General features: G+C 40.8%; 1 protein-coding gene across 3 annotated transcripts in view; it reads right to left on the bottom strand.

Moving 5' to 3' along the window:
- Window positions 1–9,192: 9,192 nt before the first annotated feature.
- The window catches only part of mi (minus), a 58,326-nt gene continuing 47,479 nt past the window's right edge, over window positions 9,193–20,039 (bottom strand). For 2 of the 3 annotated variants that reach the window (XM_070100595.1, XM_070100594.1), the window contains one exon: window positions 9,193–11,395. In XM_070100595.1, the coding sequence (XP_069956696.1) occupies window positions 11,174–11,395 (222 nt within the window). In that variant the 3' untranslated portion in view covers window positions 9,193–11,173. The remainder of the gene's footprint in view (window positions 11,396–20,039) is intronic. The other variant, XR_011394056.1, reaches the window with a different exon arrangement.

Here is a 20,039-nt window from a genome sequence, read left to right as displayed (position 1 = left end):
ACCTACATTATTATTATAACTGATACGTATGTGTACTTGTACCTAAGTAAACTTACACACTGTGCTGGCATGCAGGTACACATTAAAATCACTAAGAGTGTCTTATTAGTCTTGAAGATGCCATATTAATAATAACACAATAATCACTAAGGAGCATTAAATATCATATAAAATGTTAATATAGACATTTTGCTTAATCCATCTAAATACACCCTACAGTAGAATAAGTTAACATAAATATGAGATGTGGTAGTACCAACACTCTTATATGGATGTGAAGCTTGGGTGGTAAATGCAGCAGCGAGGAGACGGTTGGAGGCAGTGGAGATGTCCTGTCTAAGGGCAATGTGTGGTGTAAATATTATGCAGAAAATTCGGAGTGTGGAAATTAGGAGAAGGTGTGGAGTTAATAAAAGCATTAGTCAGAGGGCAGAAGAGGGGTTGTTGAGGTGGTTTGGTCATTTAGAGAGAATGGATCAAAGTAGAATGACATGGAAAGCATATAAATCTATAGGGGAAGGAAAGATGGGTAGGGGTCGTCCTCGAAAGGGTTGGAAAGAGGGGGTAAAGGAGGTTTTGTGGGTGAGGGGCTTGGACTTCCAGCAAGCGTGCATGAGCGTGTTAGATAGGAGTGAATGGAGACGAATGATACTTGGGACCTGACGATCTGTTGGAGTGTGAGCAGGGTAATATTTAGTGAAGGGATTCAGGGAAACCGGTTATTTTCATATAGTCGGACTTGAGTCCTGGAAATGGGAAGTACAATGCCTGCACTTTAAAGGAGGGGTTTGGGATATTGGCAGTTTGGAGGGATATGTTGTGTATCTCTATACGTATATGCTTCTAAACTGTTGTATTCTGAGCACCTCTGCAAAAGCAGTGATAATGTGTGAGTGTGGTGAAAGTGTTGAATGATGATGAAAGTATTTTCTTTTTGGGGATTTTCTTTCTTTTTTTTGGGTCACCCTGCCTCGGTGGGAGACGACCGACTTGTTGAAAAAAAAAAAAAAATGAGATGTGGTAGCCAGGCAACTTGTAGGACTTGTGGTGAAAACCAGACACATTCATCTGATTTGTTTACATTATGTGTAGGTGGGGTTGGGAGGGCTGACCTTCCTGGCTACCCATACTTCCCAACTTTACTTCATACAAATAAAACTCACCTCTCACTGTACATTAAGACTACAAATATTTTAAGGTAATTAATGAGTGTACTATATATGCATTTTATCGCTCTAGGGAGCGTAGGTATAAGTGGCCAGGCAGGATGCCATACCTTCCACACGGCTTTCTACAAATAAATACTTTTCACCTCTCACCCTACATTAAGACCATTAAGACTACAAATATTTTAAGGCAAGTAATGCGTGTACTGTATATGCATTTTATCGCTCTAGAGAGCTTTAAGCATCGTATTATAGTATGTGTGGGTGGGGTGGCCAGGAGGGCTACCACACCTGACTTCTTAGAGTAAATACTACTCACCTTCTGCCCTACATTAAGACTACAAATATTTTGAGGTAAATAATGAGTGTACTGTGTGTGTATTTTACTTTTTAATGTCTAGTTCTATTGCTAACTTAATATATGTTAAACTTGTTATCTGGCATTTATAAATGGAAAAAATGGAGTTCTGCTTTCTGGCGGTAGCCTGGAACCTAACCTGCCAAATAAGTGGGGGCCCTACTGTATTTTTGTATGATTTATATGGTTGTATTCTCATTTTTGTGGTCTCATTTGATAGAATGGAAGATATATTACAGATATAGATATGATTTTGATTGGTTTCACAATGAAAAGTACCTTGAAATTGAGCTTTCAAAGTAGCAGAATTGTTCAGTTCTTTGGTGATGTTCAAGAGTAAACAATATGCAGTCATGAATGGATTGACATTATTTATACAATTATTACAATAATGCAGTAGTCTGCATAACAGTACCTCTTCAAAGGGGGGGGGGGCTCCTTGACATGGCAAAGAGGCTCTTGGTTTCAGGAATCAAATCCCTTGGTCTCCTTCCTTAGACCGAGTCTAAGTATCCCCCAATCCTCCCTTCGTCCCCATACCCCCCCCCTTTTCTTCCCCTTCCCTCCCCTCCAACCTTCCCCTTTTTCCCGTCCTGTTTGTAGCCTCTGGGGTCCTTCCCTCTGGCATTACAGTTTCTAGGTTTCTTAATACTGTCCTATCAGAGCATGCAGAATTCACTTTTGACATCTGTAACACCCTGGGACGCTCACTGACTGACCACCTTGCTGAAAAATCCCACTTTTTAGACAGGCTCGTTGACATTTTAAGAAACTAATCTTTTGCACATACTTGGACATTAATTTTGCACCTGCACTAACCCCCTACCTTTACACACCACAGTATTGTGTGACCCACGTAGGGTTACTGCTTTTTTTAATGCAAAGTCATCTTGGAAAAGGTGTAAATTTTTATGTGAGAAAATGATACATTTGGGTTGTTTCATTTCCCACTGATGCATAGGACAAAACATGGGTATGCTATCTATTACAACCCAGGAATCCAAATGGCCTGTTATCCCGGGTGTAATGGGAGCAAAATAAACACAGCAGAAAAAGTTTAGACTTGTATTATCCTTCACCAATTTAGAACAGCAATATGTACACTATGTACAGTGATAAGTATAGTGCACTCCACGGTAAGCAAGGCAGAAATAGAAGCCACAAGATAGCAGACCGTGCTTCAACCAGCTCTAGATGGGAATGACAAGGGCAGACAGGAGAGCAGTACCCACATAACCTCTGAGATTGCCAAAACCATCTTCTTATTGGCTAGAACCTGGTCACTAGTTGAACGACGGGGCCCCATCATCAACTCTTAGCAACCTGGTTCGCTGGTTGGGGGAGATAGCCTGTAAATGAGGGTGTGTACATGCGCCGAATAAAGGTTACGTACTCTTTGCATGCCACACCCCCACCCCGAGAAGGCTGAGGATTAGGCTGCCACCTCCCAGTGGTAACCGTGCCTCCATGGCACAAAATAATGGGACCGCCTTTCCTCTCCACCATCCAACTCTTAGATAGAGCTCAGCTTTTCTCGTGACAAAAAGCCAAACCCTAAACTCAAAGTGAGACAGTAGTCAGTCAGGCTAGCATACTTTCTTCACAAGGATACACGGTGAAGCCCATGGACTAGATGACTCCTCCACTAAACCATGCTTTAACAAAAATTCTACTTCCTGCTGAAGTAGCCTTTGCTTTTCAGGATTAGCTCTGTAGGGGGAGAGTTTAATTGGTTTAGAGTTTCCCACATCTACATCATGATAACCTAACGTACATTTTTTCGGCACATCCGAAAAAATATTAGGATATGACTGTAGAAGCTCAGTTAAATTTGTTGCTTGGGTTTCAGATAATCCCTCCATTAAAGGGCTAGGATCCTTGAGGAGGACAGAATTTGAAAGTTAAATATTAATTTCAGAGATAGAGTGCAAAGAATCAGAGTCGTCCTCAGAGGTAGAGGACAGAGTCATTACTGGGACTTTATTTGGTGTATGAAAAGCCTTTATTTGATTAATGTGGTAAGTTTTAGTTTTTGAGGTCTTATCAATGGGAGCTACCACATAATTTACATCAGATAATCTACATTGAAGCATATATGTGAACAGTATTTAGATAAAGGTAGGGAAATTTTTATTGCATTTATGGATTTAGAAAAGGCATATGATAGAGTGGATAGAGGAGCAATGTGGCAGATGTTGCAAGTATATGGAATAGGTGGTAAGTTACTAAATGCTGTTAAGAGTTTTTATGAGGATAGTGAGGCTCAGGTTAGGGTGTGTAGAAGAGAGGGAAAATACTTCCCGGTAAAAGTAGGTCTTAGACAGGGATGTGTAATGTCACCATGGTTGTTTAATATATTTATAGATGGGGTTGTAAAAGAAGTAAATGCTAGGGTGTTCGGGAGAGGGGTGGGGTTAAATTATGGGAATCAAATTCAAAATGGGAATTGACACAGTTACTTTTTGCTGATGATACTGTGCTTATGGGAGATTCTAAAGAAAAATTGCAAAGGTTAGTGGATGAGTTTGAGAATGTGTATAAAGGTAGAAAGTTGAAAGTGAACATAGAAAAGAGTAAGGTGATGAGGGTATCAAATGATGTAGATAAAGAAAAATTGGATATCAAATTGGGGAGGAGGAGTATGGAAGAAGTGAATGTTTTCAGATACTTGGGAGTTGACATGTCAGCAGATGGATTTATGAAGGATGAGGTTAATCATAGAATTGATGAGGGAAAAAAGGTGAGTGGTGCGTTGAGGTATATGTGGAGTCAAAACACGTTATCAATGGAGGCAAAGAAAGGAATGTATGAAAGTATAGTAGTACCAACACTCTTATATGAATGTGAAGCTTGGGTGGTAAATGCAGCAGCGAGGAGACGGTTGGAGGCAGTGGAGATGTCCTGTCTAAGGGCAATGTGTGGTGTAAATATTATGCAGAAAATTAGGAGTGTGGAAATTAGGAGAAGGTGTGGAGTTAATAAAAGCATTAGTCAGAGGGCAGAAGAGGGGTTGTTGAGGTGGTTTGGTCATTTAGAGAGAATGGATCAAAGTAGAATGACATGGAAAGCATATAAATCTATAGGGGAAGGAAGGAGGGGTAGGGGTCGTCCTCGAAAGGGTTGGAAAGAGGGGGGTAAAGGAGGTTTTGTGGGCGAGGGGCTTGGACTTTCAGCAAGCGTGCATGAGCGTGTTAGATAGGAGTGAATGGAGACGAATGATACTTGGGACATGACGATCTGTTGGAGTGTGAGCAGGGTAATATTTAGTGAAGGGATTCAGGGAAACCGGTTATTTTCATGTAGTCGGACTTGAGTCCTGGAAATGGGAAGTACAATGCCTGCACTTTAAAGGAGGGGTTTGGGATATTGGCAGTTTGGAGGGATATGTTGTGTATCTTTATACGTATATGCTTCTAAACTGTTGTATTCTGAGCACCTCTGCAAAAACAGTGATAATGTGCGAGTGTGGTGAAAGTGTTGAATGATGATGAAAGTATTTTCTTTTTGGGATTTTCTTTCTTTTTTTGGGTCACCCTGCCTCGGTGGGAGACGGCCGACTTGTTGAAAAAAAAAAAAAAAATCTACTTACAATCTGCATAGGTCCCGTAAATCTAGCTTTCAAGGTGTGGCCAGGTATAGGTTCCTGCACCAACACCTTGTCTCCTGGATGGAAGGAGCGGAATTGTGCACTTCTGTCATACCTCTTTTTCATCTTACTTTGAGCTGTCTTTAGGTTAGCCTTGGCTAACTGACGTGCCACCTGCAACCTTGAAGACGGGTTGTAGAGTGTTGAGCTAACGTCTTCTCCCATCCATCCTTCTTTGAGCACCCGAAGAGGACCTCGTACATTGTGCCCAAAGATCAGCTCAAACGGACTATACCCTGTAGACTCTTGCACCGTCTCTCGTACTGAGAACAGCAACAAAGGTAGTGATTCATCCCAGTCTGTAGGAAAGTGCATGCAAAAACTTATCATTGTTTTTAATGTCTGATGGAATCTTTCCAAGGCGCCTTGAGACTGAGGATGATAGGCAGTGGATAAGTTGTGGATTATCCCTAACCTAGTTAATACTTCCCTAAATGCTTTGGCAGTGAAGTTAGTACCTTGATCACTTTGAATAGTTTTAGGAATGCCAAAACAAGAAATGAATTTTGTTAAAGCTTTGAGAATAGCTTTAGTATTAATACTACGCATGGGAATTGCTTCAGGATATCTGGTTACTTTATCCATAATCGTAAATAAATATTGATTTCCCGACTTTGACCTAGGTAGTGGACCTACACAATCTATAATTAAATCTGCAAAAGGTTCTCCATCAGCAGGTATAGGTTGGAGAGGTGCAGGTTTAATGGAATGTCCAGGTTTCCCTACTTGCTGACATTTTCGGCAACACCTAATATGATTCTTCACATCTTTCTTTAATTTTGGCCAATAAAATTCTTTTGTGATTCTATACAAGGTTTTTGTAATTCCTAAGTGACCTCCTAATGACGTATTATGAGCTATATTTAATATTTGAGGTCTAAACTTTGTTGGAACCACTAACCTGTCTGACAGTTGCCGGCCCTCTATCTCCTTACCAGTTTCGGTGCAGATCAAATAATCTTCTTTAACTTCATATTTGACCGGATGACCCAAAGAGGATTTACCCATGGCTGCCTCAAAAGCGAATTTTAAAGAAGGGTCCTTTCGTTGTTCCTCCTGGAAGGACAGTCCCTCGGGCATGGAAACAGAGACATCTGGCAATCCTGCAACCTGGGAATAGGAAGGCTTGATCGGGGTCTGTTCACTTGATTTACGAGGCTCCGGCCGGTGTGCCTCATAAAACAATGTGGCTATTCCGAGATCGGAGTTGTCCAAGGATAGGTCAACATTCTCTCCAGACAACCCTTGGGATGTTGCCCGAGTTATGGCCAACACCGGAGAATAATTAATCATTATAGGTTCAGGACACGAACTAACAGTAGTAATGTTATTACCCAGTAATAACATGGCATCTTTCATGGGAAATCCTTTTGAGACACCTACAGTCAAGTACCCAGTGTAATATTTGCACTGTACATAAATTTTATGCAAAGGAAGAGAATATATAGCTCCTCCAAATGCTTCCAATAAAACAGAGGAATTCAAGGAAGTGTTCTCTGAAAGGGGTAATATTCCTTCTCTTACAAGTGAGCAATATGCTCCAGTATCTCTAAAGGTCTTTACTTCAGTTGTTTCTGAGTTTTCCTGAAGGGAAATAAGACTCGTGCAATAATAAGGGGCCATACCTTTTTCTACTTCTCTAGGGGACATGTTACTAGGGATATTAGAGATTTTCCCAATGGATTGGGGTTTATGGGAGCAGTTGGGACGGATGTGACCTACTTTGTTGCAGAGGAAGCAGACGACAGGCTTGCCCTTTACTCCCTGCTGACGTTGCAAATGGTGTCGTTCTGGCTGGTGTCTCTCTGGATACTGTTGTCGAGATGCACCATGAGTAGTTTGCCTCTCCGCAGGTGGACCATATGTTGAGAAGCATGGCTCACCAGGTGACTTAGTTGGCTAACGTAGACGTTCTCCCTCCGGCTGGCACTTCATTCTCCAAGGTTGACGATCTTTGCTCATGCCAGGCTGTTGAAAAGAGAGACGGGACCGCTCGGACAAGGAGCGGTTAGTTTCGAAGGTATCAGCCAACCTGGCTGCCTCCAATGCAGTGGTTAAGTCACGATCCTGCAGAAAGACTCGAACCTCTGGTCCCACGGACTCCAGCAGGTTATCAATCAGAATAAGCTGTACCAGCTCCTCAAAGGTAGAGACACCACTTGCTTTATACCAGCTGGTAAAAGCTTTGGTTTGCTGTCTCACAAAGTCCTCTAGGGATTGACCAAGCTGCCGCCTGCTTAATTTAAAAAGCTTACGGTATTTGGCTGGGATACATGTATATGCTCCCAACACTGTGGTCTTCACTACTTGATAATCAGAAAATTCAGCGTCATTTAATACTGACGTAAATTCCTGTGCCTTACCCAATAATGCTGTATGAACCAACGATGCCCAATGCTGTTTCGGCCACCTCAAGGCTTGAGCCTGATTTTCGAAGCTTTCGAAAAATTGTTCTGGTTCGGCCTCATTGAAGCGGGGAACACGCTGTACTGCTTTTTGTAAACTAAAATCATTTACAGAATGCGAAAACTACCTCCTTTCTCTTTCCCTATCAAATTCTTCCCTTGCGAATGCTCTCTGTTCCCTAGTTTGCTCAAGATTGATTTTTGCCAGCTCAAGTGCCAACGACGCTGATTCATCCTAAGACAACCCAGCTGCACTATACTGACCATTTTGCTCCGTAGGTGTATCATCTTCCTCCTGCGAGAACATTGTAGTTTTTGCCCTAGCTCCCGTAGAGGGAGGAGTCTTATGTGCCATCTCTTCTTCTATAAGTTTGTCAGCAATCAGTGAACGCAGTTGCGCAGCTGTGAGAGTGCGTTTGTATTTAATGCCAATGGAACGAGCAATTTGCCAACAACGCTGTAGGGACAATTTAGGTAGGTTATGCAAAGTATATGCCGACACCAGACGTCTGACTCGTCTAGGTGGCATAAGTTATTCGCTATGCACAGTACGATTGCAGAATACCCCAACGTAACACGTTAATTTGCAGAACACGCTTAGCTATGCACAGTACGATTGCAGAATACGCATACAAGCAAAGCTGACTGCAAAATTCTCCACACCGAACAGGCTAGTAACAACTGACACGCAAAATTTGTAAAGCAATGCCAGACAGCTACACTGTTCTAGAAGATTGACCGTAGCGAAGCGAGCACACCGAACAAGCTAGTAGCGAGCTGTTGAACGATCACACAATAGCAAGGCTGACCATAAAGCAACTGACACGCAAAATTTGTAAAGCGTAGGCAAAGCTAATGCAAAGCCAGACGGCAAGCTGCACAATGTTCCTGCTACGAGCTTCACCCTAAGCTCAACCGTTTCTCTAAGTCCAGCTCCAGCTCTCGGACAGGCTACCCATATTACAACCCAGGAATCCAAATGGCCTGTTATCCCGGGTGTAATGGGAGCAAAATAAACACAGCAGAAAAAGTTTAGACATATTATCCTTCACCAATTTAGAACAGCAATATGTACACTATGTACAGTGATAAGTATAGTGCACTCCACGGTAAGCAAGGCAGAAATAGAAGCCACAAGATAGCAGACCGTGCTTCAACCAGCTCTAGATGGGAATGACAAGGGCAGACAGGAGAGTGGTACCCACATAACCTCTGAGATTGCCAAAACCATCTTCTTATTGGCTAGAACCTGGTCACTAGTTGAACGACGGGGTCCCATCATCAACTCTTAGCAATCTGGTTCGCTGGTTGGGGGAGATAGCCTGTAAATGAGGGTGTGTACATGCGCCGAATAAAGGTTACGTACTCTTTGCATGCCACACTATCTAATAATAAAACTGAAGACTGAGATACTTATGCAACATATGAGAATCTTTATTAAGGAAATGTTTTGCTGTATGGTACATACAGCAGATATGGATTTTGTTAGGGATGGCTTTGTAGTAAGATGAACCCATTAAATAACACAAGGGATTGTATTATAATAATCATAACTAAGCTCTAAACCCACAATGGTTGTACAGTACTGCATAAGGGGTTGTAGAAAAAGAACAGATGAACTGGGCCTTATTTCATTACATGCCCAACTACACTGTATGTATATTTCTGAAGGATGACATTAAAGGCTAAACAGGAAAATTTGGAAATCAACATGGAGGAGACAGGAAGATTTTGGTTTAGATTCTATTAGTTACCCTTCTAAAGGAGCATATCACAAACAAGGAACTCTAAAGAAAACCCCAAGGCTTATGATTTATATTGCTGCACTATATTATTATTATAATCAAGGGGGAAGCGCTAAACCCGGAGGATTATACAGCGCCTGGGGGGGGGGGATGTGGAAGGCATTCAGGCTTAATTCGGGGAACTGGAGCACAGATCCAATTCCCTAAATCAAGAGCCCCTCACCAACATCAAGGAACCTTCCTTGAGGGGTGCTGCACTATAGATACAATAATGTTATAAAATTATGAAGTTTATTTACAAAAGGCACTAGTTCACTTATGGTATACTAAGTTTCTCACTGTAGTGAAGCTAAAGAGAAATGGATTTCTGCTCATTATGGAAATATTTATTCCAAAATATAATCTTTTTCAATTTTAAATGGCTAATGTTTTTAAGAATAAATTTAGTAATCATGTTTATTACAGCTTTGAAAGTGTTCTGTTGAAAACACATGTCTAAGTTAACCTGTCACACACATTCTTTTAAAAAGGCAGATCTATAATATATAATGCACACAAGTACATGTGTAAAATTTCCTAATATATATTTTGCATATTATTTAGGTTGATAAACCAACTATCCAGCATTCTCCAGTCAAATACTAACTTCATTCAAAACTTTAAATTACGAAGTGGTTTTCAATGAATTACATAGAAACACATACGTATGTATCACCCGAGTCAGGTAAAGAACTAGGGAGTAAATATCACTTCTAACCTGTCTTCTATAGCATACAACAGAATATAATGATCATAAAAAAAATTAGAAAAAGTAATCTTCAATGCTGTCATTCACCCAATATAAAAGGCCAGTCCTTAATGTATGAAAGACTAGTATGAACCCACACTTAGCCAGGCCGATAAAGAAACTAGTGAGGTTTCAGGGGTTTGCCACAAGACAGGATCAGAGAGGAAAGACTATGAACTTTATTCTAGAGTAATTATGATCATACTTTATAGAGAAAACAATCATGGCATACTAAATACAGTTCTCTAATGCGCAAACAGGGTAGGCAAAGACAGTTAATATATGTATTTGACATAGAAGACAGGAACACATGATAGATGAGCACCACAGAACTTCAAAACAATTTTGCTATAAAAGGATAAAGTGGAATGAACTAGGAAACCAGAGAGGGCCAGTCAGTACAAGGATTAAGTGTAATGTGACTCCTAGATCATGTTGGCCACAACAAGTGACTGGTACTTAACCCACACCGACCCAGCAGGGTAATACACAAAAACCTCCCTTTTCTTCTCAATATTCATTTATACTGTACACAGGCTGGATTCAAATGGTGTACTGCTGACAGTAGTTAAGGAAAGGCACTTTACAGAAAGATATTTTATTGTGGCAATGTTCTGATCCATTGAGATCTCTTGTTAAAGATCTTAACAGTTCAAAACTCTTTCAATAAAAACTATTTCTGCAAACATGTTTTTTTCTGTATACAGGCTACTGAATACTGCTTCACCTATGAACATGTACAGTACAGTACTGTCCTTATAAAATAATGAGCAAGAACCTATGAACATGTACAGTACAGTACTGTCCTTATAAAATAATGAGCAAGAACCAAGTCATTTAACACAAGATCATTAACAATGTCTTTCCAGCTTGTTTTTAGCATTGCACACTATTTTAAGATGCTATTCTCTTCAAATTGTTTCAAATGTTGCTGTTTAAAGTAAATGTGTAGAGATAGAAATTATGAAATGAAAACACTGTTATACCTATCGCCATATCTTAAATGCAGTCACATGAAGTATTTTATAGATATATACAACACTGTTATATTCTAGCAATTATCATTTTATCTATTTTTTCTAGATTTTAATCTTTCAAATTCTATAACCTGTTTCACATGAGCTTTGGCAATTTTCTCCATGTTCTTACTAGTCGATCCCTGACCAATGACATCCAGGGCAAATGGTCTGCAAACAGCAAACAGTTTTTTGAAGCACACCTTAAATAATGAGTCTTTCATCTTCATTCCTTCTTTTTCAAGAGATTCTACAACAGCCACACGAAGTTTCTGTTGGAAGAAAAAATATAATAAAATGTTTGTGGAAAAAAAAAATGCTGATAAGCATACAAACGTTTTCATACACGAAATGTGCCAAACTAGCTGAAAGTATCTATAACCAATATAGCATTCCCTATATTTTAAGCATAAATGCTCACATTGCACTTTGAAACAGTTTATTAGTGATTAATGTAATACATTTGGCACTAAGCATAAAACAACAACCATTTATAACATTTCTGGTATATTTCTAAATGTTTATACAGTAGTGTACTGTAGTATATTGTAATAAACAGAATAGAGGAAATCAGCTCTAATATACATTTAGGTATACATACTGGTCAGAGAGCCCATTGTAAGTCCGAATCATTGGTATATGAGTATGTTGCTAAGCGAGGAGAGGCTGTAATCATCTTGTTTTAACAATACAGTGGACCCTCAACCAACGGCATTAATCCGTTCCAGAGGGCTTGCCGTTGCTCGAGTTAATTTTCCCCATAAGAAATAATGGAAATAGAATTAATCCGTTACCGACATTCCAAAGTCTGAATTTTTTTTTTTTTACATAAAATATACATTTCCTTATATGAAAAGGAATGGGACATGCAAAATAAACAATAATTAAATGCCACTTACCTTTATTGTGGAGTTGATGAGTGATGTGCCAGCAACAAGTGGAGATTCAGGATTGTCTATTGCTTGGAAGGAGAATCCCCTTCCATAAAGACTTCAGGTACCAAGTCCTCTGGTGGGTTACCTCCCTTCTTGGTTTTTTAATGCCACTAGGATCAGCTTGAGAATCATTAGACCACCCTCTACCACCACCACTTTCGTATTTTTCTACAAATTTTTTCTTGAATTCTATCGTGTTTCTCACATCCCTTGCCAAAGGGCTGGCTCTAGAAGCTTTCGTGGGGTCCATGGTGGCTTATTTAGTGGTTACAAGCACTAGAAACAGTGGAATAATCCAAAATGTATGGGAGGCACATGTGGAAACTGACCACAACAGCTTGTAAACAATGGCACACTGACTCTTGGAGTGGCTGGGTGCACATTGACAGGTTCTGGACGAACGTCGTTGGTTAAGGCATTTTTTCTATGGCAAAAAGCGCTGTTGGGCGAAATTGCCGTTACTTAATGCCACCGTTAGTTGAGGGTCAATTGTACTATGTATGAATACATTACTGATTACATTTTTTTTTTTTTTTCAACAAGTCGGCCGTCTCCCACCGAGGCAGGGTGACCCAAAAAAGAAAGAAAATCCCCAAAAAGAAAATACTTTCATCATCATTCAACACTTTCACCACACTCGCACATTATCACTGTTTTTGCAGAGGTGCTCAGAATACAACAGTCTAGAAGCATACACATATAAAGATACACAACATATCCCTCCAAACTGCCAATATCCCAAACCCCTCCTTTAAAGTGCAGGCATTGTACTTCCCATTTCCAGGACTCAAGTCCGACTATATGAAAATAACCGGTTTCCCTGAATCCCTTCACTAAATATTACCCTGCTCACACTCCAACAGATCGTCAGGTCCCAAGTACCATTCGTCTCCATTCACTCCTATCTAACACGCTCACGCACGCTTGCTGGAAGTCCAAGCCCCTTGCCCACAAAACCTCCTTTACCCCCTCTCTCCAACCCTTTCGAGGATGACCCCTACCCCGCCTTCCTTCCCCTATAGATTTATATGCTTTCCATGTCATTCTACTTTGATCCATTCTCTGTAAATGACCAAACCACCTCAACAACCCCTCTTCTGCCCTCTGACTAATACTTTTATTAACTCCACACCTTCTCCTAATTTCCACACTCCGAATTTTCTGCATAATATTTACACCACACATTGCCCTTAAACAGGACATCTCCACTGCCTCCAACCGTCTCCTCGCTGCTGCATTTACCACCCAAGCTTCACACCCATATAAGAGTGTTGGTACTACTATACTTTCATACATTCCCTTCTTTGCCTCCATAGATAACATTTTTTGACTCCACATATACCTCAATGCACCACTCACCTTTTTTCCCTCATCAATTCTATGATTAACCTCATCCTTCATAAATCCATCCGCCGACACGTCAACTCCCAAGTATCTGAAAACATTCACTTCTTCCATACTCCTCCTCCCCAATTTGATATCCAATTTTTCTTTATCTAAATCATTTGACACCCTCATCACCTTACTCTTTTCTATGTTCACTTTCAACTTTCTACCTTTACACACATTCCCAAACTCATCCACTAACCTTTGCAATTTTTCTTTAGAATCTCCCATAAGCACAGTATCATCAGCAAAAAGTAACTGTGTCAATTCCCATTTTGAATTTGATTCCCCAAAATTTAATCCCACCCCTCTCTTGAACACCCTAGCATTTACTTCCTTTACAACCCCATCTATAAATAAATTAAACAACCATGGTGACATTACACATCCCTGTCTAAGACCTACTTTTACCGGGAAGTAGTCTCCCTCTCTTCTACACACCCTAACCTGAGCCTCACTATCCTCATAAAAACTCTTTACAGCATTTAATAACTTACCACCTATTCCATATACTTGCAACATCTGCCACATTGCTCCTCTATCCACTATCATATGCCTTTTCTAAATCCATAAATGCAATAAAAACTTCCCTACCTTTATCTAAATACTGTTCACATATATGCTTCAATGTAAACACTTGATCTACACATCCCCTACCCACTCTGAAACCTCCTTGCTCATCCGCAATCCTACATTCTGTCTTACCTCTAATTCTTTCAATTATAACCCTACCGTACACTTTTCCTGGTATACTCAGTAAGCTTATTCCTCTATAATTTTTACAGTCTCTTTTGTCCCCTTTCCCTTTATATAAAGGGACTATACATGCTCTCCGCCAATCCCTAGGTACCTTCCCCTCTTTCATACATTTATTAAACAAAAGTACCAACCACTCCAACACTATATACCCCCTGCTTTTAACATTTCTGTCATGATCCCATCAGTTCCAGCTGCTTTACCCCCTTTCATTTTACGTAATGCCTCACGTACCTCCCCCACACTTACATTCTGCTCTTCTTCACTCCTAAAAGATGGTATACCTCCCTGACCAGTGCATGAAATTACTGCCTCTGTTTCTTCCTTAACATTTAAAAGTTCCTCAAAATATTCTCGCCATCTACCTAATACCTCCATCTCCCCATCTACTAACTCCCCTACTCTGTTTTTAACTGACAAATCCATACTTTCCCTAGGCTTTCTTAACTTGTTTAACTCACTCCAAAATTTTTTCTTATTTTCATTAAAATTTCTTGACAGTGCCTCTCCCACTCTATCATCTGCTCTCCTTTTGCACTCTCTCACCACTCTCTTTACCTTTCTTTTACTCTCCATATACTCTGCTCTTCTTATAACACTTCTGCTTTGTAAAAACCTCTCATAAGCTAACTTTTTCTCTTTTATCACACCCTTTACTTCATCATTCCACCAATCACTCCTCTTTCCTCCTGCCCCCACCCTCCTATAACCACAAACTTCTGCCCCACATTCTAATACTGCATTTTTAAAACTATTCCAACCCTCTTCAACCCCCCCACTACTCATCTTTGCACTAGCCCACCTTTCTGCCAATAGTCGCTTATATCTCACCCGAACTTCCTCCTCCCTTAGTTTATACACTTTCACCTCCCTCTTACTTGTTGTTGCCACCTTCCTCTTTTTCCATCTACCTCTTACTCTAACTGTAGCTACAACTAAATAATGATCCGATATATCAGTTGATTACATATACAGTATTATTCTGGTCATTACTAACATTTATTATATAAATGCTGTCCAATTCAATGTCTATCTTCCTCTTATTTATTTACAGAGTACATATCCCAGCAAAAGCATGTTGCCCAGCATTTTGAAAATGTCTTTGGATGAGGTTTTCCTCAACATCAGTTATTCCGTGTATCCTATGTTTCTCTAAACTGCGCAGCGCTATATGACCCTTATGGGATTAACACTTAATTTGAATGTAATGATTATCTAAAAGTTGATACATGTACAAGTTAGAGAAGTTAATTTACATAAGGTTCTGCCTGGAATCTACTTTGAGTGTGTTCTGGGGGTCAATGTTCCCATGGCCCAGACCTAGACAAGGTATACCAGTGGATGGCCTGATCAACCAGGCTGTTGGTGGAAGCCTCATGCAGTCCAACATATGCATCACAGCTCAGCTGATCAGGAAATGACTTGAAACTGTCTAATTCTCTTGAAGCCTGCCAGGAGTCTGGTGGTAATTCTCCTTATGAATAAAGGGAAGGTATTGAAAAGACTTGTTGCTTCACACTTAATGAATTATCTCTTAATGTACTTGTGGCACCCCAACTTTTCACTGGAGTATATCTTGCATCATCTGCTGACCCTCTTGCTTTTGTAGGGAATGATTTCTTTGTGCAGATTTGGGATCAGGCCTTCTAGACTTTTCCAGGCATAAGTTATGATGTAGTTTTCTTGCATACATTCCATTCATCTACATAGTCAAGGGACTTCAAGAATTCCCAATAATTTAGGTGCTTAACTGAGTTTATGACATTTTCCCTGCCTTAAGAGGGGCTGTAAGAGCACACAAAACTACAAAAATGTACAGTAGCTTTAACCATAAATAAGGAAATTGGAAAAATATGTTGTGCTAAACCTGGCAACCTCTTTCGGATTTAGGGGTTTAATTTGATTATATATTATATAAAGTCTGGCAATGAGGTGGCAGACAAAAATACAAGAAATGTGAAATGGTTGATAGTTATACTTCTTGGTACGAGAACAGACTGCAGTGCAGGGATCAGAACTCTACTGTACGCATTTAGAAGTCAACGCATTTAGAGGCTGGTGTCACTAGGCATATCTCCATTGAGCTTAATTTAACCCTTTTACTGTCCAGACCCCCAAAATTAAAATTGCTCTCAATGTCCAAATTTAAAAAATAAATATAAATTAAGAGTTCATTTTCCTGGTAGTAATAAAATATAAAAATAAATTCCCATCAGTATGTACTTATCAATATATAGAGGCATAAAATCAAAGGCCAATGATCCACTGATGGCAACACTGACGACTATCGCATGCTCCACATGTTTCTACTTTATTTTTTGTACTTTTTGGGGAGGTTTTCTGATTTTTTACATTTTCCAGAAACTTTGTGGTCTGTGAGACCCATGTCATACACAATGAACATTTTTCCACTTGTATGCAACACAATACAGTGGACCCCCGCATAGCGACCTTAATCCGTGCAAGAGGGCTGATTGTTATGCGAAATGTTCAGTATGCGAATGAATTTTCCCCATAAGAAATAATGGAAATCAAATTAATCCGTGCAAGACACCCAAAAGTATGAAAAAAAATTTTTTACCACATGAAATATACATTTTCCTACACACGAAGAGAAGGATACATGCACAATAGTAGAGTAGTACATGCACAATATATATTGTGCATGTACTACTCTACTAAATGAAGAATAAATGACACTTACCTTTATTGAAGATGCAGCAATGACTGATGAGACACTGTGTCCTGGGAGTGCCTTTTCCTCCTGAGTACTGTAGGTCCTGTTTGGCATTTTCTTCCAGAACAGGCCTTATCACACTGTGTATGCCACTACGATTCTTAAATCTCTCAAACCAACCTTTGCTGGCTTTAAATTCACCAATATGAGCACTAGTTCCAGGCATTTTTCCCTGTTCACCTGGGTGTTAGTCGACTGGTGTGGGTTGCATCCTGGGAGACAAGATTAAGGACCCCAATGGAAATAAGTTAGACAGTCTTCGATGACACTGACTTTTTTGGGTTATCCTGGGTGGCAAATCCTCTGGGGTTAATTGTTTCTTGGTATTCTCAATAAGCCACACCAACAACGGTGCTACAGCAGCAGCAGCAGCTGACGGTGGTACAGCAGCAACAGACGATGCTACAGCAGCAACAGACGATGCTACAGCAGCAGCAGACGATGCTACAGCAGCAACAGACGATGCTACAGCAGCAGCAGACGATGCTACAGCAGCAGCAGACGATGCTACAGCAGCAGCAGACGATGCTACAGCAGCAGCAGACGATGCTACAGCAGCAGCAGACGATGCTACAGCAGCAGCAGACGATGCTACAGCAGCAGAAGACGATGCTACAGCAGCAGAAGACGATGCTACAGCAGCAGCAGACAATGCTACAGCAGCAGCAGACGATGCTACAGCAGCAGCAGACGATGCTACAGCAGCAGCAGACGATGCTACAGCAGCAGCAGCAGCAGCAGCAGCTGACGGTGGTACAACAGCAGCAGCAGCTGACAGTGCAGCAGCAGCTGACGGTGGTACAGCAGCAGCTGACAGTGCAGCAGCAGCTGACGGTGGTACAGCAGCAGCTGTACCACCAATAGTAGCGATGGTTGATTGGGGTTTATTATACAACCTGGCCAGCTCGGAGACACGCACTCCACTTTCATACTTATCAATGATCTTTTTCTTCATCTCTATAGTAATTCTCACCCTTATTGCTGTAGGGTTGGCACTAGAAGCTTTCTTGGGGCCCATGGTCACTTATTTTCCAGAAAAAATCACCAAAAACACTGTAATAATACGAAATGTTCCGATTGTATGCTTGGATGTTACCGCGGAGGCTGGCTGGTAAACAATGCCACCGGCGGAACTTGTGAGCGTGGCTCAGGCCGCACATTGGACACGTCTCGGACGAAGGGCAGTGAGCGGGTTTTTGAGCGGTATGCGAGGCAAAATTTTTGCGAAAAAAGTGAGCGGTATGCGGATTGTACGGTATGCGATGCGTGCGGTATGCGGGGGTCCACTGTACTCACACTAACAAGTGTCATCAATTGTTTACATATAAACATGTTTACACAACAACATAAATGTACACACATACAAATGTTTCACATTACTACTGTTCAATGTATGTAAGAAAGAAGGGAATGTAACCTGGGATCTGCAAAGCATTTTTTTTTTTTATTTATTATCACACTGGCCGATTCCCACCAAGGCAGGGTGGCCCGAAAAAGAAAAACTTTCACCATCATTCACTCCATCACTGTCTTGCCAGAAGGGTGCTTTACACTACAGTTTTTAAACTGCAACATTAACACCCCTCCTTCAGAGTGCAGGCACTGTACTTCCCATCTCCAGGACTCAAGTCCGGCCTGCCGGTTTCCCTGAACCCCTTCATAAATGTTACTTTGCTCACACTCCAACAGCACGTCAAGTATTAAAAACCATTTGTCTCCTTTCACTCCTATCAAACACGCTCACGTACGCCTGTTGGAAGTCCAAGCCCCTCGCACACAAAACCTCCTTTACCCCCTCCCTCCAACCTTTCCTAGGCCGACCCCTTCCCTGCCTTCCTTCCACTACAGACTGATACACTCTTGAAGTCATTCTGTTTCGCTTCATTCTCTCTACATGTCCGAACCACCTCAACAACCCTTCCTCAGCCCTCTGGACAACAGTTTTGGTAATCCCGCACCTCCTCCTAACTTCCAAACTACGAATTCTCTGCATTATATTCACACCACACATTGCCCTCAGACATGACATCTCCACTGCCTCCAGCCTTCTCCTCGCTGCAACATTCATCACCCATGCTTCACACCCATATAAGAGTGTTGGTAAAACTATACTCTCATACATTCCCCTCTTTGCCTCCAAGGACAAAGTTCTTTGTCTCCACAGACTCCTAAGTGCACCACTCACCCTTTTCCCCTCATCAATTCTATGATTCACCTCATCCTTCATAGACCCATCCGCTGACACGTCCACTCCCAAATATCTGAATACATTCACCTCCTCCATACTCTCTCCCTCCAATCTGATATCCAATCTTTCATCACCTAATATTTTTGTTATCCTCATAACCTTACTCTTTCCTGTATTCACTTTTAATTTTCTTCTTTTGCACACCCTACCAAATTCATCCACCAATGTCTGCAACTTCTCTTCAGAATCTCCCAAGAGCACAGTGTCATCAGCAAAGAGCAACTGTGACAACTCCCACTTTATGTGTGATTCTTTATCTTTTAACTCCACGCCTCTTGTCAAGACCCTCGCATTTACTTCTCTTACAACCCCATCTATAAATATATTAAACAACCACGGTGACATCACACATCCTTGTCTAAGGCCTACTTTTACTGGGAAATAATTTCCCTCTTTCCTATGTACTCTAACTTGAGCCTCACTATCCTCGTAAAAACTCTTCACTGCTTTCAGTAACCTACCTCCTACACCATACACCTGCAACATCTGCCACATTGCCCCCCTATCCACCCTGTCACACGCCTTTTCCAAATCCATAAATGCCACAAAGACCTCTTTAGCCTTATCTAAATACTGTTCATGTATAGCTTATTTGTAGAAGGGAAAATGGGACAAAAGAGTAAGAATTATAGTGAAGAAAGTGTTGAATATACCAGGTGAAGTGTATACAGTGGAACCTCAAAAATCGAACTTAATCCGTTCCAGGAGCTAGTTTTAAATTCGAAAAGTCTGAAATTCGAAGCAATATTTCCCATAAGAAATAATGGAAATACAATTAATCCGTTCCAGAAACCCAAAAATATTCACAAAAAATACATTTTATAGAGATTAATTAGTTTTACATACACACAACA

Source organism: Cherax quadricarinatus, chromosome 73 (assembly GCF_038502225.1).
Source record: "Cherax quadricarinatus isolate ZL_2023a chromosome 73, ASM3850222v1, whole genome shotgun sequence".
Classification (NCBI taxonomy): Eukaryota; Metazoa; Arthropoda; class Malacostraca; order Decapoda; family Parastacidae; genus Cherax; species Cherax quadricarinatus.
Note: the sequence above shows the minus strand (reverse complement) of the source record. Positions and strands in the feature narration are given on the sequence as shown.